We start from the raw sequence: 22,419 nt of genomic DNA, 5'->3' as shown, positions 1-22,419 counted from the left end.
AGGGAGATCCTGTTTCAAAACAACAACAAAAAAGAAAAAGAATTTTTTTCAAAAAGCATTAGGCTCAGGCACGAGAAGTCACTGTAACGCACACTCATCAAATTAAGGCTCAAATATTCCCCTAAGAGAATAAAAAAGTATCTGTTTCCCAAAAGATTCTACTTCCTATCCTTTAAGCTCCTAAGCAGCAGGGATTTTTTTTGTAATGCCATGTGTAATTCACATTGCTTACACATATACTGTACAGCCCCATCACCAGATCTGCAAAGACAGAAAAAAAAAAAAAATAGAGAGCAAAAGTTTAAAAGTTTAATTTGCTCCAAAATCTTTCAGCGGTACATCCAAGAACTCCAGGATGGGAAGGGACTTGGAATTACCATCTGATCCATCTCACTGCCCTTTTTTTTTTTTTTTTTTTTTTTTTTGAGATAGAGTCTTGCTCTGTCGCCAGGATGGAGTGCGGTGGCCCAATCTTTGCTCACTGCAAGCTCCGCCTCCCAGGTTCAAGCAATTCTCCAATTTTCCTGCCCCAGCCTCCTGAGTAGCTGGGATTACAGGGGTGTGCCACCATGCCCAGCTAATTTTTTATATTTCTAGTAGAGACGGGGTTTCACCATGTTGGTCAGGCTGGTCTCAAACTCCTGACCTCAGGTGATCCACCCACCTCGGCCTCTCAAAGTGCTAGGATTGCACAGACATGAGCCACCGCAACTGGCCCCCAAAGTGGGGAGAGATCAGAGAGGCTGAGCAACCAGGGGGAGGCAGGGAGGGTGGGGCAGAGACGGGGCGGTCCCAAATTATCATCCTGCCCTCTCTACAAATACTTGGGGAAAATAATGCAATATCAAAATGCAATGAAAAAATACTTGAGCACTGTGGTATGCGTTTTGCTGTATGTGTATTACATCCTGATTTTAAAAAGAGGGAATGGCCAGGCGCGGTGGCTCAAGCCTGCAATCCCAGCACTTTGGGAGGCCGAGACGGGCGGATCACGAGGTCAGGAGGATCAAGACCATCCTAGTTAACACGGTGAAACCCCGTCTCTACTAAAAAATACAAAAAAACTAGCTGGGCGAGGTGGCGGGCGCCTGTAGTCCCAGCTACTCGGGATGCTGAGGCCTGAGAATGGCGTAAATCCGGGAGGCGGAGCTTGCAGTGAACTGAGATCCGGGCACTGCACTCCAGCCTGGGAGACAGAGCGAGACACCGTCTCAAAAAAAAAAAAAAAAAAAAAAGAAGGGACTATGTGTGTGTATAGAGAGAGAGAGAGAGAGAGCGCGCGCTCTACTGATCCTTTAGCCAAGGAATACCAAAACTGAGAAGACAGGCTTTTTTCCCTAATCATTCAGAACACTGTTCACGTAAAGCCAATAGTTTTGGGAAATCTCTCAGTGGGTTTCTTGTCAAACCACCTGGATTCCATCATCTTGCTAACTGCCACATCCACCTCCTACATGTTATTTATTTACACCTCGACTCCCTTCAAAAAGGCTCTGAACCTAGTACTCTATTAAGACAACAAGAGTGACCCTGTTTGCTTCCAGGAAGCTGTGACATTTGGGGAGGGAAGGAGCGAGGGAGGTAGAGCTGGGATTGTGTAAACATTTCGTTCCCCCTTCCCTTTAAAAATGATTTTTAAATGTTTTGGTCCAGACTTTCAGCAAACACAATGAGGAAGCTGGAAGCCTCAGGCGAGCCTGCCCTGGGGACCCCTGGCCACCTTTCCCTGCCCTCCGGCGCAGGCGCCTCCCACATCGGCAGTACCTGGGGGAGCCGCCTGAGGATGAGGCAGACATGGCTAGGCATCAAAGCCGCAAAGGTGGGCAATTGGGTCAGCAGGCTCTGCTCAGGGGGACCCAGAGGGGCGGGCTTGTCAATGAGCCTCTCAAGGGGCCTGGCATCAAACGTCCTCTCTGAGGGGAGAAGGGTGGAAGCTTTGGGGTTGGCAGTTGGATGAAAACTTGGGAGGCGCTCCTCTACTGTCCAAGTCGCACAGCAACTGTCCTGCCAAAGTAGGGGGAGATAGGAGAGGCTGAGCGACCTGGGGGCAGAGGGGAGGAAGAGGAGGGGACGGGGCAGAACGGCGAGGGAAAGTACCACCGCGCCCAGGCCCCACGCGGAAGACGGCCGGTGGCTACTGGGGGAAACCTGAGGCGCCGGCGGACGTGCGGAGAGGGCAGGTGAGAACTGCTCCGCCCCAAGTGGGCCCCAGAGGGCCGGAACCGCGCAGGGAGCAGCGGGGATGCTGGGCGGGGTCGGCAACTGTCTCCTAGGAGAAGGGGCGTTCCCGGAAGAACAGGTGCCCGAGAGGACCAATAGTGTTTGAAAGAGGGAGGCGCGGGGCCGGGGGCCCCGCCGCGAGGGAAAACCGAACAACCGAGTTCTAAGCAGGTTAGACACCGGGCTGGGAGGGGGCGGCGGGGAACCCCGCGGGCGAGGGCCCTGGTGACCCGGAGAGGGTGCCCGGGGAACAGCGCTGCCTGCGGAGGGTGGGCAAGTGACTGCCGTGTGGAGGCCCGCGGAGAGGACGAGGCGGTCGGGGCGAGGCCGCCGGCGGGCAGCAGAGCGAGGGACAGCCTCTGTCGGCGGAGAGAAGGGACGGCCACCCACCAGCAGGCAGAAGGGTACCGGTTTCTGCCCATAGAAAGGCGAAGCCCTGCCCGCGGGCGGCAGAAGAGGGGCAGAGCCCCGCGGTAGCCAGGAGAGGAAGGAGGCGGCCGGCCGCCCGTTAGCGGGAGGAGGAGAGGCCCCGTGCCGGTGGGCGTGGCGGGGGCCCAGGTTCTGACAGGAGGGGGACGAGCGCGACGCGGCGGGGAACGCAGGACCCGACGGCCCCGCGGGGCCGACCGCGCCGGGGGTACGAAGGCGACGGTCTCGCCCGCGGTGCCCCGGAGCGCGCTGGATCCCGCCTGCCGGCGGCCTCTCACCAGGAGCGACACGGCTGAGCCCAGAAACGCCGCCTTATGAAGTCGTTGAAGTCGGAGGCCAGGGTCGTGCCATGGAGACGCCGCGGCGGATGCAGTCTGGCTCTGGCGGCCGCTCCTCCCGGCTTCCGCCTCCTTTTCCGACACCCGGTCGGCAGCTCGCCCATTGGCCAGTTCAAACCCCCCCGGGAGCCGCTTGGGTTTCGCCATCTAGGCGCAGCCCCTAGCGTCACAGAGATGCCCCGCCCCGCCAGAAGCACCGCCCACTTCCGGGCCAAGCGTCCCGTCACCAAGGAGACGTGCGACGCGTCCAGCGGGCCTGGCCTGGTCTCGCCCCCTGTTCAAGGGCTTTCCCGCTCGGCCCTGTTTCCCCTGCTTTGGGTCCTCCCGGATTCCCCTCACTCAAAGGAGCGTACGGTTCCGACGCGCTCCCCTTGGTACTCACCTAGGCTCACAGAGGACCCTAGGCTCACAGAGGACCCACGGAACACGTTATTGGGAGCTGCACACTGCCTCCGAAAATCCAACTCTGCCCCTAGTCCACTGTTAGTGCAGAGATGGAATCGGCTTCTGCGCATTCCCCGGCCTCTCTCCCCTGCCTACATCGCCTCTGTCTTGGCCCCAACAGGAAAAAGGGTCGGCATTCCCCTTGGGCTTCACTACCCTCCTGCACTCTTTTTTTTTTTTTTTTTTTGAGACAGAGTCTCTCTCTGTCGCCCAGGCTGGAGTGCAGTGGCGCGATCTCGGCTCACTGCAACCTCCGCCTCCCGGGTTCACGCCATTCTCCTGCCTCAGGCTTCCGAGTTGCTGGGACTACAGGCGCCCGCCACCACGCCCGGCTTTTTTTTTTTTTTTTTTGTATTTTTAGTAGAGACGGGGTTTCACCGTGTTAGGCGGGATGGTCTCGATCTCCTGACCTCATGATCCGCCCGCCTCGGCTTTCCAAAGTGCTGGGATTACAGGCGTGAGCCACCGCACCCGCCCGGCCTACTACCCTCCTGCACTCTATGCCGCTCTGTGTACAGACCTATTCTGATGAGGTCCTTGCTGGTCCGCCATCTTCTCAATTATGCTTCGCTGTCAGCCAGTCAGGGGAGGTCTGTCACGTGGCTCATAATGCCGCCCTGGAATCTGGGAGACCTGAACAACCTCCGAGCCACCTGGGCCACAGTCCCTTGACCTTTCTCCAGTGACCCCGCAGCACCTTAGCCACACACCTCCAGGGTCACACAAGTTTTTCACCTGCAATCCTAAAGTCAAACTCGCAAACAAAACCTGCTTTTCCGCCTCGCTTTCACAGTATTCTGCATACTGAATTTGTTCTGTAATGTCAGGGAGCTCCCCGATCCTTTGGTCCATTCATTGTCTCTCTCTCGAATAACTGACAGATTTCCTAATCCTCATTGTAACCCAACCTTTTAAGACTCTGCGGTGGCTCACGCCTGTAATTCCAGCACTTTGGGAGGCTGAGGCAAGCGGATCACGTAAGGTCAGAAGTTCAAGACCAGACTGCCCAACATAGTGAAACCCCATCTCTACTAAAAATATAAAAATTAACCGGGCATGGTGGTGTGTGCCTGTAATCCCAGCTACTAGAGAGGCGAAGGCAGGGAGAACTGCTTGAACCTGGAAGGCAGAGGTTGCAGTGAGCCAAAATCACCACTGCACTTCAGCCTGGGTGACAGAGCGAGACTCTGTCTCAAAAAAAGAAATACAGGTTCAAGGAAAAGAGGACAGGAAAAGGAGGACCCAGTCCTCCTGGCAGGCAGGAGATGGTTCCCAGAGGTGATGGCATTGGAACTGAGCCATGAGAGATGAGTGGAAGTTCGCCAAGCAAGCAGCAAAGGGAATTCTAAGCAGAGGGCAATAGGTACACAGTTACCACATGCAGGTACAAGAGAACACAGCATATTCTATGATGCATCATTACTGCAGTCCCTTGAAGTGTTACAGAGCCAATGATGAGAGAAATCCTGCCAAAGCAGGACCAGACTATGCAGCATCTGGTAGTCCAGCCTAAGGTGTTGGACTTCATCCCTCAGAAGCCTGGAAAGCCATGAGAGGGTTTTCAGTATTTCACTCTAGGTCGGGTGCTGTGGCTCACACCTGTAATCCCAGCACTTTGGGAGGCTGAGGCAGGTGGATCACTTGAGGTCAGGAATTCGAGACCAGCCTGGCCAACACGGTGAAACCTCGTATCTACTAAAAATACAAAAATTAGCCGGGCGTGGCAGCCGGCGCCTATAGTCCCAGCCACTCAGGAGGCTGAGGCAGGAGAATCACTTAAACCCAGGATTTAGAGGTTACAGTGAGCCAAGATCGCACCACTGCACTCCAACCTGGGCAACAGAGCACAACTCCGTCTCAAAAAAAAAAAAGTGGCCGAGCGCAGAGTGGCTCACACCTGTAATGCCAGCACTTTGGCACTTTGGGAGGCCGAAGCGGGCAGATCACCAGATCACCTGAGGTCAGGAGTTCCAGACCAGCCTGGCTGACATGTGGAAACCTCATCTCTACTAAAAATACAAAAATTATCCAGGCGTGGTGGTGCATGCCTGTAATCCCAGCTACTTGGGAGGCTGAGGCATGTGAATTGCATGAACCTGGAAGGCAGAGGTTGCAGTGAGCCAAGATTGCAACACTGCACTCCACCCTGGAGGATAGAGTGAGACTCCATCTCCAAAAATGCGGAGCATGGATCGGAAAGACAAGAAAGCATGTAGAGAGAGGAGGCCTTTGCAATATTAACTGTAAACAAAATTTGCCGGGGAGGGGGGTGGCAGGCATGGTAGCTCATGCCTGTAATCCCAGCACTTTGTGAGACTGAGGTCGGAGGATTACCTGAGTTCAGGAGTTTGAGACCAGCCTGAGTAACATGGGGAGGCCCCATCACTTAAAAAAAAAAAAAAAAAGGGTGGGGGGCTGTGCACAGTGTCTCACATCTGTAATCCCAGCACTTTGGGAGGCTGAGGCGGGCAGATGACTTGAGGTCAGGAGTTCCAGACCAGCCTGGCTAATGGGCGAAACCCCGTCTCTACTAAAAATACAAAAAAATTAGCCAGGCGTGGTAGCAGGCACCTGTAATCCCAGCTACTCAGGAGGCTGAGACAGGAGAATTGCTCAAACCCAGAAGGCAGAGGTTGCCGTGAGCAGGAATCCCGCCACTACACTCCAGCCTGGACCACAGAGTGAGACTCCGTCTCAAAAAAAAAAAAAAAAAAAAATTGTCAGGCATGGTGGCTCACGCCTGTAATCTCAGCACTTTTGGAGGCTGAGGTGGGAGGATTGCTTGAAACCTGGAGTTTGAAATCAGCCTGAGCGGCCGGGCGCGGTGGCTCAAGCCTGTAATCCCAGCACTTTGGGAGGCCGAGGCGGATGGATCACGAGGTCAGGAGATCGAGACCCTCCTGGCTAACACGGTGAAACCCCATCTCTACTAAAAATACAAAAAACTAGCCGGGCGCGGTGGCGGGCGCCTGTAGTCCCAGCTGCTCGGAGGCTGAGGCGGGAGAATGACGGGAACCCGGGAGGCGGAGCTTGCAGTGAGCCGAGATCGCGCCACTGCACTCCAGCCTGGGCGACACAGCGAGACTCCGCTCTCAAAAAAAAAAAAAAAAAAAGAAATCAGCCTGAGCAACATAGGGAGACACCATCTCTACAAAACATTTTTAAAAATTAGCTGGGCACGGTGGCACATGCCTGTAGTTCCAGCTATTCGGGAGGCTGAGGTGGGAGGGTCGCTTGAGCCTGGGAGTTCGAGACTACCGTGAGCCATGATTGTGCCACTGTACTCAAGCCTGGGTGAAACAGTGAGACTCTATCTCAAAAAATAAACATCAATAAATAGACATAAATACACACATATTTTTATACATATACATTTTTATACATATAGACACACACACATATATATATAAAACATACCCAGACTAGAGTACAGTGGCATGATTACAGCTTACGGCAGCCTCAAGCTCCTGAGCTCGAACGATCCTCCCTCCTCAGCCTCTTGAGTAGATAACACTGCTGGTGCAGGTCACCACGCCCGGCTAATTTTTTTTTTTTTTTTTTGAGAGAGTCTCACTGTGTTTCCCAGGCTGGTCTCAAACTCCTGGTGTCAAGTGATTCTCCCACCTCCCGAGGAGGTGCATCAGTCTCCCAAGTAGCTAGGATTACAAGCACAAGCCACTGCACCTGGTTGTAATAAAAACTTTTATGAGATTGCTCTATCACTGCCTGGTGGCCACCCTAATGTCCCCACTGGACCGTGGATTCCTTGTGGACTAGGGTGATATCACAGTCATTTCTGTATCTCCAATAGCCAAACCAACCTGTATACGGTAGACAATCAACAAAAAAAAGTTGTTGAATGAATGTATGGATTAATAATACTAATATGCCACCTAGTACATGAAGTGGGAGGGAGGTAGCATTCCAGAGAAGGCCCTGGGTACCCCTTGCAGACCTCATCCCCTCCCTGCAGGAGAGGATGTTAGCCAAACAGCATCCCAGCTCCCAATCCTCCCGTGAGCCATCAGTCAGGAACAGCTTCAGCCTCTTGGAGGTGAGCACGGAGCAGTCAGGAAAGGTGGACAGGGGTCGGGGGAGCCCAGGCTGGGCCCCGCTTCCCTGGGTCACCTGGAGTAAATATCACTATCAGTGGTTCTCAAACCAGAGTCACAGGCTTGTTAAAACACAGATTATAGGAACCAATTCTCTAAAAGTATCTGATTCAATAGGTTTAAGATGGGGCCAGAAAATTTGCATTTCTTTTTGTTGCTGCTGTTGCTGTTATTTCTGAGACAGAGTTTTGCTCTTGTGGCCAGGCTGGAGTGCAGTGGCATGATCTCAGCTCACTGCAACCTCTGCACCCCTGGGTTCAAGCGATTCTCCTGCCTCAGCCTCCTGAGTAGCTGGGATTACAGGCGCCTGCCACCACGCCTGGCTAATTTTTTGTATTTTTAGTAGAGACGGGGTTTCATCATATTGGCCAGGCTGGTTTCAAACTCCTGACCTCAGGTGATCCACCCGCCTCAGCCTCCCGAAGTCCGGGAATTACAAGAGTGAGCCACTGTGCTCGGCCGAAAATTTGCATTTCTAATAGATGTCCAGGTGATGCTGGTGCTACTGGCCAAGGATCACACTTGGAGAACCACAGAAGAATTCACCAGACCCACAGGCCACCCTGAACCTCTGAGGCTATGAGTCTGTCTGATATCTGCATCCCCCACCTCCCCGGTCCCCATGGAGAGTTGAGAGGAACTCCTGCTTTGGCCAAAATGGAGCAGATGGTTTACACAGAAACATCCAGGAGTATGTGCGTTTCAGAAAATAAGGGCAACCTGAGAAATTCCCTTGCCCCAGACACACAAACCACCCCAAACCAGAAACAGGGTTGATCCTCCACTCATCTCTAGAGTGTCCACTTCAGGAGCACAGGGGCTGGGCCTGGGCCAGGATCTCCAGTCCCTGCAACTGTGGGAACCCTCCAGGCCAAATTCAGATGCTGCCTCCTCCCTGAGGCCTGCTGTGGCTTCCGCTTCTCAGGATGCATTGATGGCTCCCTCCTGGGTATGGGTCCCAGTATCCCTGCTGTGGGCACTCGTGTGTGTGTGGAAATCTTGTGCCACCTCCTACTGGGTGCTCTCTTCAGGCAAGGGCCACTTCCTCATGTCCCACAGAACCTAGCCAAAATAGATGCTTTGAGAGTTTCACTTTAAAAGTTCCGGCCGGGCACAGTGGCTGAAGTCTGTAATCCCAGCACTTTGGGAGGCTGAGACGGGCGGATCACGAGGTCAGGAGCTCGAGACCGTCCTGGCGAACATGGTGAAACCCCATCTCTACTAAAAAAAATACAAAAAAAAAAAAAAAAAACTAGCCGGGCGAGGTGGCAGGCACCTGTAGTCCCAGCTACTGGGGAGGCTGAGGTGGGAGAATGGCGTAAACCCAGGAGGCGGAGCTTGCAGTGAGCTGAGATCCAGCCACTGCACTCCAGCCTGGGCAACAGAGCAAGACTTCGTCTCAAAAAAAAAAAAAAAATTCAATGAAGGATCAAACTTTAAAGACTTCTTTTGGGGGGCCGGGTACAGTGTGGCTCATGCCTGTGATCCTAGCACTTTAGGAGATGAGGCAGGCTTGAGCCCAGGAGTTCAAGACCAACCTGGAAACGTGGTGTCTCTATAAAAAACACAAAACTTGAAGCCAGGCGCAGTGGCTCATGCTTGTAATCCCAGCACTTTGGGAGGCTGAGGCGGGTAGATCATGAAGTCAGGAGATTGAGACCATCCTGGCTAACATGGTGAAACCCCGTCTCTACTAAAAATACAAAAAAACTAGCCAGGCGTGGTGGCGGCGCCTGTAGTCCCAGCTACTCAGCAGGCTGAAGCAAGAGAATGGTGTGAACCCAGGAGGCCAAGCTTGCAGTGAGCCAAGATTGTGCCACTGCACTCCAGCCTGGGCAAAAGAGCGACACTCAAAAAAAAAAAAAAGACAAGAAATCTTGCCAAAAGGGTTAGGCCAGTTTATACCCAATCAACAGTTTCTTTTTTTTTTTTTTTCAGATGTTAACCGCTGTTTTATTATTATTTATTAATTAGAGACGGAGTCTTGCTATGTTGCCCAGGCTGGTCACGAACTCCTGAGCTCAAGCAATCCTCCCGCTTCAGTCTCCCAAAGTGCTGGGATTACAGGAATGAGCCACTGCACTGACCTATTAACTGCTGTAGAACTTTTAATGTCCTCCTTACTGACTTTTCAAGGCAAATGAAAATATTTTTCACTTAAATCAACTCATGTTACACTTATTATTCAACAACCTTTTTCTCTGATTTAACATGGCACAGGTACAGCTGTCTTTCCATGTTGGATCCCCAACCAACAGTTTCTGAGACTGCGTGAACTCACCCAGTGTTTACTGTTATAAACAACAAGAGGGATTTTGCCAGTCTTTCAAGCAACAAATATGCCCTCTGCTAGACAAACTATCCCCGCGTACAGAAAACTGAAAGTCTCTCAATTCTCTTTAAGAGATTAGTTTCTTGGCCAGGTGCAGTGGCTCACGCCTGTAATCCCAGCACTTTGGGAGGCCAAGGCAGGTGGATCACGAAGTCAGGAGATCGAGACCATTCTGGCGAACACGGTGAAACCCCGTCTCTACTGAAAATACAAAAAAATTAGCCGGGCGTGCTGGCGGGCGTCTGTAGTCCCAGTTACTCGGGAGGCTGAGGCAGGAGAATGGCGTTAACTCTGGAGGCAGCAGAGCTTGCAGTGAGCGGAAATCGCACCACTGCACTCCAGCCTGGGCAACAGAGCAAGACTCTGTCTCAAAAAAAAAAAAAAAAAAGAGATTAGTTTCTTTGTATTGTTTTGTTTTGTTTTGTTTGAGACAGGGTCTCGCTTTTTCACCCAAGGTAGATAGGAGAATTGCTAGAACCTGAGAGGCAGAGGTTACAATGAGCTGAGATGGCACCACTGTACTCCAGCCTGGGTGACAGAGCCAGACTCTGTCTCAGAAAGAAAAAAAAAAAAAAGGAAATGTATGGCAGTTCTGGAGGCTGGAGTTCAAGATCAAGGTGTCTGCAGGGCTATGCTCCTTCTGAAGGTGCCAGGGAAGGATGTATTCCCAACCTTGTTCTAACTTCTGGTGGTTCCCTTGAGCGTAACTCCAAACTCCATCTGGTGCTCTGTGTGTGTGCCTGTGTCCAAATTTCCCCTTTTTGTAAGGACATCAGATATGCTGGATTAGGGACCCACTCTACTTCAGTAGGGCCCCATCTTAATGGATTACATTTATGATGACCCTATATCCAAATGAGCAGCTGGGCACAGTGGCTCACACCTGTAATCCCAGCACTTTCGGGAGGCGGAGGCGGGCAGATCATGAGGTAAGGAGTTCAAGACCAGCCTGGCCAACACGGCGAAACCCCGTCTCTACTAAAAATACAAAAATTAGCTGGGCGTGGTGGCATGCACCTGTAGTCCCAGCTACTTGAGGAGGCTGAGGCAGGAGAATTGCCTGAACCTGGAGGTGGTGGTTGCAGTGAGCCGAGATCGTGCCACTGCACTCCAGCCTGGGCAACAGAGCTAGACTTTCTCTCAAAAAAACAAAACAAAACAAAGTAAGGTCACATTCTGAGGTACTAGGGGTAAGATCTTCGACACATGAATTCAGGGAGGATGCAATTCAACCCGTAACAGAATGTGTAAGTTTAGTTTAAGAATCTATAATAAAATAAACACTAACATAGCCAGGACGCAGCTTAAGAAAGAAAAGAGGTGGCCGGGCGTGGTGGCTCAAGCCTGTAATCCCAGCACTTTGGGAGGCCGAGACGGGCGGATCACGAGGTCAGGAGATCGAGACCATTCTGGCTAACCCGGTGAAACCCCGTCTCTACTAAAAAATACAAAAAACTAGCCGGGCGAGGTGGCGGGCGCCTGTAGTCCCAGCTACTCGGAGGCTGAGGCAGAAGAATGGCGTAAACCCCGGAGGCGGAGCTTGCAGTGAGCTGAGATCTGGCCACTGCACTCCAGCCTGGGCGACAGAGAGACTCCGCCTCAGAAAAATAAAAAAAGAAAGAAAGAAAGAAAGAAAAGAGGCTGGGCGCAGTGGCTCAGGCCTGTAATCCCAGCACTTTGGGAGTTCAAGGAGGGCAGATCACTTGAGGTCAGGAGTTCGAGACCAGCCTGGCCAACATGGTGAAACCCCTGTCTCTACTTAAAAAAACACAAAAATTAGCCGAGCGTGGTGGCACGTGCCTGTAGTCCCAGCTATTCGGGAAGCTGAGGCAGGAGAATCGCTTGAACCCAGGAGGCGAAGGTTGCAGTGAGCCGAGATGGCATCACTGCACTCCAGCCTGGGCGACACAGCAAGACTCTATCTCAAAAAAAAAAAAAAAGAGAGAGAATAAAAAATCATTTCAGGCTGGATGTGGTGGTACACACCTATAATCGTAGCACTTTGGAGCCAAAGAGGGCAGATCACTTGAGCCCAGGAATTCAAGACCAGTCTAGGCAGCATAATGAGACTTCGTCTCTACAAAAAAATAAAAAACCCAGCCGTCAACCGGGTGCGGTGGCTCAAGCCTGTAATCCCAGCACTTTGGGAGGCCGAGACGGGCGGATCACGAGGTCAGGAGATCGAGACCATCCTGGCTAATACGGTGAAACCCCGTCTGTACTAAAAAAAACAAAAAACTAGCCGGGCGAGGTGGCGGCCACCTGTAGTCCCAGCTACTCGGGAGGCTGAGGCGGGAGAATGGCGTAAACCCGGGAGGCGGAGCTTGCAGTGAGCTGAGATCTGGCCACTGCACTCCAGCCTGGGCGACAGAGCAAGACTCCGTCTCAAAAAAATTAAAAAATTAAAAAAAAAAACAAAAACCCAGCTGTCACGGTGTGTGCCTGTGGTCCCAGCTACTTGGGAGGCTGAGGTAGGAAGATCATCTGAGACTGGGGAGTTGGAGGCTACAGTGAGCTGTGATCAAGCCACTGCACTCCTGCCTGGGTGATAGAATACTGTCTCAAAAAATCCAATTTTTTTTTTCTTTTTGAAACAGAGTTTTGCTCTTGTTGCCCAGGCTGGAGTGCAATGCCGCATGCGATCTCGGCTCACCACAACCACCACCTCCCAGGTTGAAGCAATTCTCCTGCCTCAGCCTCCCAAGTGGCTGGCATTACAGGCATGCGCCACCAAGCCCAGCTAATTTTGTATTTTTAGTAGAGATGGGGTTTCTCCACGTTGGTCAGGCTGGTCTCGAACTCCTGACCTCAGGTGATCTGCCCACCTTGGCCTCCTGAGGTGCTGGGATTACAGGCGTAAGCCACCAAGCCCACTCGGCTATTTTTAACTTATTTATTCATTTATTTATTTTGAGATGGAGTCTCGCCCTGTCACATAGGCTGGAGTGCACTGGTGCAATTTTGGCTCACTGCAACCTCTGCTTCCCAGGTTCAAACGATTCTCCTGCCTCAGCCTCCCAAGTAGCTGGGATTACACGTATGCACCACCATGTCTAGTTAATTTTTGTACTTTTAGTAGAGATGGGGTTTCACTATGTTGGCCAGGCTGGTCTCGAACTCCTGATCTCAAGTGATCCACCCGCCTCAGCCTCCCAAAGTGCTGGCATTACAAGAGTGAGCCAGGGTGCCTGGCCCTTGTGCGTCCTTCTTTATAAGGAAAGGTAGGTTCCTGGCTGTTATCAGGAGAATGTCAGTTGCTTGCTCTGTGGAGAGGAAAGGAAGAATACTGGCAACCATTCTCTTCCCTTTTCGGATACACATGATCTGCACAAAGTGGTCATCACTAGGCCTCTCTTGTCCAGGCAATTTCCCCCTTAAGTTGTCATACATGCTACACATTTTGTGCTTTCCCTCATCCATTCTAGCTTCAGGCAATAATGACTTTCACAGTCCTCCACATCAAGGAGTAATCTGTAGGTTTTCTCAATTATGACAGGGTTTTGTTTGTTTGAGACGGAGTCTCCCTCTGTCACCAGGCTGGAATGCAGTGGCATGATCTTGGCTCACTGCAACCTCCACCTCCCAGGTTCAAGCGATTCTCCTGCCTCAGCCTCCCGAGTAGCTGGGATTACAGGTGCCCACCACCATGCCCGGCTAATTTTTGTATTTTTAGTAGAGACGGGGTTTCACCGTGTTAGCCAGGATGGTCTCGATCTCTTGACCTCATGATCTGCCCGCCTCAGCCTCCCAAAGTGCTGGGATTACAGGTTTGAGCCACTGCGCTCGGCCATGACAAGGGTTTTCTCCTCTTGTCTCGAACTTTTCTTCTGTCTCATTATCCTCACTCCAAGATGTCACAAGAGCATCAATCATTTTTTGCTAATTATTTACACTAAAAACAGTCAGTTTTCCCAAAGTGCCCGCAAATTGCACTGGATTATAGGCGTGCTCAAGTTTGGCCACCTGAGGGGTGATGAGCTTGGTGCACTCCTTTTTAGGGCCATCACCTTATTTTTCTTCAGCAGCTGACAGTTTTTCCAAGTAATTCTGGTAATAAAAATCATCCAGGTAGGGATCAGTGGTTTGCAATTGCATCATCTGGATTTTAGGGACCCAATCCTTTTCCCGCTGCAACATGAGATTGGCATATGGATCCTTTCAGAGATTATCTTTTTTTTTTTTTTTGAGATGGAGTCTCGTGCTGTCACCCAGGCTGGAGTGCCGTGGCTGGATCTCGGCTCACTGCAAGCTCCGCCTCCTGGGTTTACACCATTCTCCTGCCTCAGCCTCCCGAGTAGCTGGGACTAGAGGCGCCCGCCACCTCGCCCGGCTAGTTTTTTGTATTTTTTAGTAGAGACGGGGTTTCACCGTGTTAGCCAGGATGGTCTCGATCTCCTGACCTCGTGATCCACCCGTCTCGGCCTCCCAAAGTGCTGGGATTACAGGCTTGAGCCACCGAGCCCGGCCATAGAGATTATCTTGATGAGTGTTCCATTGACTTCCTCTATCTTTTGCACCATTGAGATTCCCATGCTGATTTCTATTCTGTTGCTATCTCTGAAGCAAGAGTCAACAATGCTGTGGATGCAAGTGAGTTGTGTCCAGTATAAACATTGGGGCCTGAGATCTTAGGTTTTGCAGGTGAAGTCCTGGGCCAGGAGGGTGCTGCTGTGGAGGTAGAGCAGCAGGAGTGGAGCACTAAAGAAGGCACAGAAGCCTGGTGCTGGGGGAAGCATCTGCCCACTGGCCCTTGTAGTAACTTGGGATTCATGGCGGCAAACAGACTACCAACAAATCCAGGGACCCATGCGAACTGGCTGGGAGACATACATCCAGGCTGTAGCGGGACAAGCAGAGCTGGCTTGGAGATGTCCTGTCACCATAGGGAGCAGGATAATGCGGTGGTACTGGGGGCTGAACATGGACAGGCTTGGGACACAGAAAGTGTTGGGCAAGACTGGGTACAGTCATCTGCTTAGGTGGGGCGCCTATGGGGACAGCTCTAACAGGAGGACTACCAATGATAGATGAAGTTGACCGCCTTGGTAATGCATATTCAGAAAGGTCCTGAACATCTTCTGGACCCTGGGGGCCTCTGAGGCAAGGCACTTTTTTTTTTTTTTTTTTGAGACGGAGTCTCGCTCTGTCGCCCAGGCTGGAGTGCAGTGGCCGGATCTCAGCTCACTGCAAGCTCCGCCTCCCGGGTTTATGCCATTCTCCTGCCTCAGCCTTCCCAGTAGCTGAGACTACAGGCACCCGCCACATCGCCCGGCTAGTTTTTTGTATTTTTTAGTAGAGACGGGGTTTCACCGTGTTAGCCAGGATGGTGTCGATCTCCTGACCTTGTGATCCGCCCGTCTCGGCCTCCCAAAGTGCTGGGATTACAGGCTTCAGCCACCACGCCCGGCCTAGGCACATTCTAATACAGACACTGTAGGCACTTCCTGAGTGAGCAGTAGTCTTTGGATTCCCCTCAGAACTTCAGATTCATCCCAGATACTGGAATTCAGACTTCCTGATGGGGATTATAAAACTGGCCTGGTTTGCACTCTCCTCATGATTGCCGATCTTCTAGTTCATTTTCAATCACCATCTTACTGAACCTTTCTACCAGATTCTCCTCGTGGTCACCCAACAAGTCCATTTCATCCCTCTCTTTTTTTTTTTTTTTTTTTTTGAGACGGAGTCTCGCTCTGTCACCCAGGCTGGAGTGCAGTGACTGGATCTTGGCTCACTGCAAGCTCCGCCTCCCGGGTTTACGCCATTCTCCTGCCTCAGCCTCCCCAGTAGCTGGGACTACAGGTGCCCGCCACCTCGCCCAGCTAGTTTTTTTGTATTTTTTAGTAGAGACGAGGTTTCACTGGGTTAGCCAGGATGGTCTCGATCTCCTGACCTCGTGATCCGCCCGTCTCGGCCTCCCAAAGTGCTGGGATTACAGGCTTGAGCCACCGCGCCCGGCCATCCCTCTCTCCATTGCCTTTTTGTTCAATAACTGCCACTGGTTGCTTTTCTTCCAGTTCAGCCAGGCACTCATGTGCTTCCTGCCAATGATCATCAATTGCACCTGACCCGAATGTATTATCACTGAATTGATCAATTTCCTCATCTTCTTTTCCCAGGCCCTGAAATGCGTCTTCAACTTCATCCACAGGACAATCCTCCAAAGACTCTTGGGGAGGGAGGGAGTGGGGAGAAAAGTAGGAAAGAGAGGGAAGAAGCACGGACTCCCCGGGCTCGGGCCCTCCACCAACTCGGGACCTCTGGCCGCTGCCATACCCCCAGTTGCAATTATATTTAAAGACTTGGGCCAGCTGGGCACGGTGGCTCACGCCTGTAATTCCAGCTACTCCAGAGGCTGAGCCAGGAAAATTGCTTGAACCCAGGAGGCAGAGGTTGCAGTGAGCCAAAATCGCGCCACTGCACTCCAGCCTGGGTGACAAAGCAAGATTCTGTCTCAAAAAAAAAAAAGACAGGCCAGGCACGGTGGCTCACACCTGTAATCCCAGCACTGTGGGAGGCCAAGGTGGGTGTATCACTTGAGGTCAGAAGTTTGAGACCAGCCTGGTCAACACGGTGAAACTCCATCTCTACTAAAAATACCAAAAAAAAAAAAAAAATTAGCCAGGCGTGGTGGCACATGCCTGTATTCCCAGCTACTTGGGAGGCTGAGGTGGGAGGATTACTTGAACTGGGAGGCAGAGGTTGCAGTGAGCTGAAACTGCACCACTGCACCCCAGCCTGGGCAACTGAGTGAGGTTCCATCTCAAAAAAAAAAAAAAAAAAAAAAAAGCTGTCACAGATGCCAGTAGGAGAACAGGTTAGTTGCAAACGGATGGGAGGTATTAAAATTTGTGAAGATGGAGCTGGGGAACTACCCCCAGGAGAAATGCACACCAGCCTCCTCCTTCCTGGGCCAGCTGCACCTTGCACACACGGGACCAGAACTCCTCTAGCAGGAGGTCCATGGGTCCCCTGTCCAAGACAAGCAGTGGCACCCTCTGCAGCTGACGGCTTAAGTGGATGTCCAGGGTGTGGACCCCCACCTTGGCCGAGCCGGCTCATCAGAACAACATGTTCACTTTCCACAGGAACCATGGACATAAAATAGAACCCTGCCCCACATAGGCCACCATAGGCCCTGCCCAGCTGCCCCAAAGAGGGTGGTGATCAACATTTATTGGCTCACTTGCCAATAAATCACACTGAGTGTCCATGGCACACTGCTGCAAAGGAGGCTGAGCCCAGCCTGGTTCTGGGGATGAGTCTGCTTGGCCTGTTGATAATCTCACCTCCTTGTCAGTGATGGTCAACACTTGGTTCAGAAATGGACACGTGACTCCATTTGGGCCAATGTGGAGAGGCTGGCTGGGGTTCTTTCTTCAAAAGTATCTAGAAGTGAGTCTTTTTTTTTTTTTTTGAGATGGAGTCTCGCTCTGTCGCCCAGGCTGGAGTGCAGTGGCGCGATCTCAGCTCACTGTAAGCTCCGCCTCCTGAGTTCACACCATTCTCCCCCTCAACCTCCCAAGTAGCTGGGACTACAGGCACCCGCCACCACGCCCAGCTAAATTTTGCTTTTGTATTTTTAGTAGAGATGGAGTTTCACCGTGTTAGCCAGGATGGTCTCGATCGCCTGACCTTGTGATCCGCCCACCTCAGCCTCCTGAAGTGCTGGGGTTACAGGTGTGAGCCACCATGCCCAGCCTAGAAGTGACTCTTTTTTTTGAGATGGAGTCTCGCTCTGTCATCCAAACTGGAGTGCAGTGGCGCAATCTTGGCTCACTGCAACCTCTGCCTCTCGGGTTCAAGCGATTCTCCTGCCTCAGCCTCCTGAGTAGCTGAGATTACAGGTGCCCACCACCACGCCCAGCTAATTTCAGTATTTTTAGTAGAGATGGGGTTTCCCTATGTTGGCCAGTCTGGTCTCAAACTCCTGACCTCCAGTGATCCATCCACCTCAGTCTCCCAAAGTGCTGGGATTACAGCTTTGCACTCTGTGTTATGTCAGCCTGTACATGGTCTTCTTAAGCCAGTTTGAGTTGGTTCCTTAGAGCAAAAAGCATCCTTAGTCATGGCTCTGGGACAATCAGAAGACCAGATAATCAAATACCATTCACTGTGCCTTACCTGCATTCTACGAAGTAATATTGTCCTCACTTGAAGATGGAGAAATGAAGGTTCAGAGAGGCTAAGTAACATGCCCAAGGTCACACATTCCCCACGCCATGTCAGGACTACAGCCCACGTGGGACCCACTCCAGATTCCATGTTCTTTATCCTGGCAACATGCCAGCAAAGGAGGAAGCAAAAGAACTTTAAGCCGGGCGCGGTGGCTCAAGCCTGTAATCCCAGCACTTTGGGAGGCCGAGGCGGGTGGATCACGAGGTCAGGAGATCGAGACCCTCCTGGCGAACACGGTGAAACCCCGTCTCTACTAAAAATACAAAAAACTAGCCGGGCGCGGTGGCGGGCGCCTGTAGTCCCAGCTACTCGGGAGGCTGAGGCAGGAGAATGGCGTAAACCCGGGAGGCGGAGCTTGCAGTGAGCCGAGATCGCGCCACTGCACTCCAGCCCGGGCGATAGAGCCAGACTCCGTCTCAAAAAAAAAAAAAACTTTAAAAGCAGACAAAGGAGCTCAGGAAACTCCGCAGTTTGGGGCACTCAGCAAAGGGGCCAATAGCCGCTGACTTCAGCAGACAGGGAGCCAGAAGCACTTACAATTGGAGTTTACAAGAGAAGGTATTACTTGCTACTTAAAAAGTCAGGGAACAGATTTCTATAAAAGCCATCACCTTGGCAAGGCATGGTGGCTCACATCAGTCTCCAATAAAAGTTCAAAAATTAGGGGGACGTGGTGTCTCACACCTGTAATCCCAACTACTTGGGAGACTGAGGCAGGAGAATTACTTGAACCCAAGAGGTGGAGGTTGCAGTAAGCTGAGATCTTGCTACTGCACTCCAGCCTGAGCGACAGAGGGAGACTCGTCTCAAAACAAAACAGAACAAAACACCAGCCTGGGTGTGGTGGCTCACACCTGTAATCCCAGAACTTTAGGAGGCTGAGGCAGGAGGATTGTTTGAGCTCAGGATTCAAGACCAGCCTGGGTAATATACTGAGATCTCACCTCTACAAAAAATTTAAAAATTAGCCAGGGTGGTGGCAAGGGCCTGTAGATCCAGCTACTTGGGAGGCTGAGGCAGGAGGATCAGTTGAGCCCAGGAGGTCAAGGCTGCAATGAGCTGTGGTACAGAGTACAGAGCACCACTGTACTCTGGTGAGTACATCACTGCCTGGGTAACAGAGTAAGACAGAGTGATACTCTGTCTCAAAAATAAATACATAAAAATAAAAAAGGCTCATGCCTGTAATCACAGCACTTTAGGAGGCTGAGGCAGGAAGATCACTTGAGCTCAGGAGTTTGAGACCAGCCTGGGCAACACAGTGAGAACTGTGTCTCTACCAAAAAAAAAAAAAGAGAGAGAGAGAGTAAAAAACGTCAGGCCTCACCCATAGCCTACTAAATCAGAAACTTCAGAGAATTGGGAGGGGGCAGGAATGTGCCTTTTAACAGGGTCCCTGGGTAACTGGTGGAGGAGTATACAGCTTGAAGGGTTCCAAGCTTCTGTCTCCAGCCCAGACTAGGGCCCTGAATTCCAGACTTATGTATCCAACTACTTACCTGACATATCCTTTTGGATCTCAAATTTTATTTTTTCTTTTTGAGACAGTCTTACTCAGTCACTCAGGCTGGAGTACAATTGCATGATCACAGCTCACTGCAACCTCCGCCTCTGGGTTCAAGCGATTCTCCTACCTCAGCCTACTGAGTTGCTGAGACCACAGGTGCCCACCACCACTCTCACTTAATTTTTTTTTTTTGAAACTAAGTTTCACTCTTGTTGCCCAGGCTGGAATGCAGTGGTGTGATCTAGGCTCCCTGTAGCCTCTGCCTCCCAGGTTCAGGCAATTCTCCTGCCTCAGTCTCCCGAGTAGCTAGGATTATAGGCATCCGCCACCACGCCTGACTAATTTTTGTATTTTTAGTAGAGATGGGGTTTCACCATGTTGGCCAGGCTGGTCTCGAAATCCTGACCTCAGGTGATCCACCCACCTCGGCCTCCCAATGTGCTAGGATTATACGCGTGAGCCACCGTGCCCAGCCATGCTTGAATTATTACAGTGGGTTCCTAACTGGTCTCCCTGTTTCTTCCATAGACCTCCCTACAGTTTATTCTCAGCACAGTAGCCGGTGTGATCTTATAACACTATGTGAGATCATGCCACATCTCTGCCAGGGTGATCATGTAAAAATGTAAGTTAGATGGTTACTTCTTCGCCTCCATCTCTCTGGGGGCTCCATCTCAGAGTAAAAGCCAAAATGGCCTTCATGACCATCCCTGCTCTGGCCCCAGCCTTGGCTCTATCAACTCTAGACACTGGCTCCTCCTCTCTCTGTACTGTCAGTCCTGCTCCTCCCTTAGGACCTTTGCATATGCTGTTCCTTCTGCTTGGAAGCTCTTCCTTTTGCTATCCCCAAGGCTCAGCCCCTCCCCTCCTGCAAGTCTTTTTTTTTTTTTTTTTTTAGATGGAGTCTCGCTCTATCACCTATCACCCAGGCTGGAGTGCAGTGGTGTGATCTTGGCTCACTGCAACCTCCGCCTCCCACGTTCAAGCAACTCCTGCCTCAGCCTCCCAAGTAGCTGGGATTACAGGCGCCCACCACCATGCCCAGCTAATTTTTGTATTTTTAATAGAGACAGTGTTTTACCCTCTTGGCCAGGCTGGTCCTAAACTCCTGACCTCGTGATCCACCTGCCTCGGCCTCCCAAAGTGGTGGGCTTACAGGTGTGAGTCACCCCGCCCAGTGAAGTCTTTTGTTTTTGAGATGGAGTCTCACTGTCGCCCAGGCTGGAGTACAGTGGCACAAGCTCCGCTCACTGCAACCTCCACCTCCCGGGTTCAAGCAATTCTCCTGCTTCAGTCTCCCGAGTAGCTGGCATTACAGGCGCTCGCTACCACACCTGGCTAATTTTTGTATTTTTGATAGAGACAGGATTTCCCTGTGTTGGCCAGGCTGGTCTAAAACTCCTGGCCTCCAGTGATCCATCTGCTTAGGCTTTCCAAAGCGCTAGGATTACAGGCGTGAGCGACTATGCCTGGCCCACTCCTGTGTCTTTGTTCAGTTGTTAACTTCTTAGATCTTACTTTGTATCTCCCCCCTCCTCATTTTGCTCTATAGCAATTCAAACCCTCTAATCTTTCCTTGTTTTTGTCTGCATCCCTCATTAGGATGTCAGTTTTGGCTGGGTGTGGTGACAGAAGGTGACAGAATGAGACTCCGTCACAAAAAAAGAAAAAAAAAAGAATGTCAGCTTAATGAGGTCAGGAGTTTTTGTCAGTTTCATTCACTGCGGAATCCCCAGGGCCTGATCGTGGCCCATGGGAGGTGCTTAATAAAGGTTAACGAATGGGCCGGGCGCGGTGGCTCAAGCCTGTAATCCCAGCACTTTGGGAGGCCGAGATGGGCGGATCACGAGGTCAGGAGATCGAGACCATCCTGGCTAACACGATGAAACCCCATCTCTACTAAAAATACAAAAAAACGAGCCTGGCAAGGTGGCGGGCGCCTGTAGTCCCAGCTACTCAGGAGGCTGAGGCAGAAGAATGGCGTAAACCCAGGAGGCGGAGCTTGCAGTGAGCTGAGATCTGGCCACTGCACTCCAGTCCGGGCGACAGAGCGAGTCTCCGCCTCAAAAAAAAAAAAAAAAAAGGTTAACGAATGAAGGGGACACCTGGAGCCTGGAGAGAAGTGAGTTGCTCAAATTCATAGCCATCAAGAATGAATGGCTTTCATCTTAGAACAAATAAAGCACCGAGTCCACAGCTCCGGCCCAAGGTCCTTCTCACAGCTGTGCCAGGTACTGGACCTCATGCCCAGGACAGAGCCAAGGGATACCCCAACCTCAGGGAGTGCCTCTTGGACTCTGCCAAGACCAGGGTGCTCACACAACCAAGTCCGGGGGCCGCCATAAAAGAGGAGCAGGAACGGGGAGCCTGGAGATATCGGTGCCACAGTCCTGCACGGGTAGAGGCCAAGGCAGCCATGGCCAAGGCCAGGAGCCATCTCCCCTCCCACCCCTCCAGCTGTCTGAGTGCAGGCATGACAGACAGTGGCTGGGCGCAGAAGCCCGACCCTCTGGGGGTGGGGGAGAGGCCTGCAGTTCCCATCAGCTGCTGCGGGTCGCCCCAGCACCAAGGGGAGCTTCCCTATGACCCACGCTCCCTTCCTGGTGTTGACCCCAACCCAGAAGGGAGCATCCTGTCCAAGTACAGGCGCTGCCTCTTCGCGCCCTCTGGTGGCCACACCGGTTAGCGCCAGAGGGGAACCCAGGATCTCCCCCAGCCCCTCCCAGAGGGTTTCTCTTCCCCTAAGTCAGGATTTCAGGTGCACAAGAGATGATCCGAAGAGCTGGGGGATATCAGCAGCCCTTGGACTGGCTGGGCCCACCCTGACCAGCAAGGTGAGGCTGGTGATGACTTCGGGGA

At 51.9% G+C, this 22,419-nt stretch overlaps 1 protein-coding gene and 1 pseudogene across 27 annotated transcripts in view; both read right to left on the bottom strand.

The window, feature by feature from the left end:
• Positions 1-4,020, bottom strand: part of ODF2 (outer dense fiber of sperm tails 2) — a 51,398-nt gene extending 47,378 nt beyond the window's left edge. For 3 of the 27 annotated variants that reach the window (XM_033192660.1, XM_033192690.1, XM_033192786.1), the window contains exon 1: positions 3,952-3,998. In XM_033192660.1, the coding sequence (XP_033048551.1) occupies positions 3,952-3,983 (32 nt within the window). In that variant the 5' untranslated portion in view covers positions 3,984-3,998. Of the gene's footprint in view, positions 1-1,764; positions 2,005-2,610; positions 2,779-2,927; positions 3,173-3,951 lie in introns of those variants that run through there. The other 24 variants (XM_033192614.1, XM_033192671.1, XM_033192696.1 and 21 more) reach the window with 19 other exon arrangements.
• Positions 4,021-13,893: 9,873 nt separating this feature from the next.
• LOC117070637 lies at positions 13,894-18,005 on the bottom strand (annotated as a pseudogene).
• Positions 18,006-22,419: the final 4,414 nt, after the last annotated feature.

This window comes from Trachypithecus francoisi, unplaced genomic scaffold (genome assembly GCF_009764315.1).
Source record: "Trachypithecus francoisi isolate TF-2019V2 unplaced genomic scaffold, Tfra_2.0 Contig01585, whole genome shotgun sequence".
NCBI lineage: Eukaryota > Metazoa > Chordata > Mammalia > Primates > Cercopithecidae > Trachypithecus > Trachypithecus francoisi.
The sequence above is the reverse complement of the archived record's forward strand: the minus strand, read 5'-3'. Positions and strand labels throughout refer to the sequence as shown.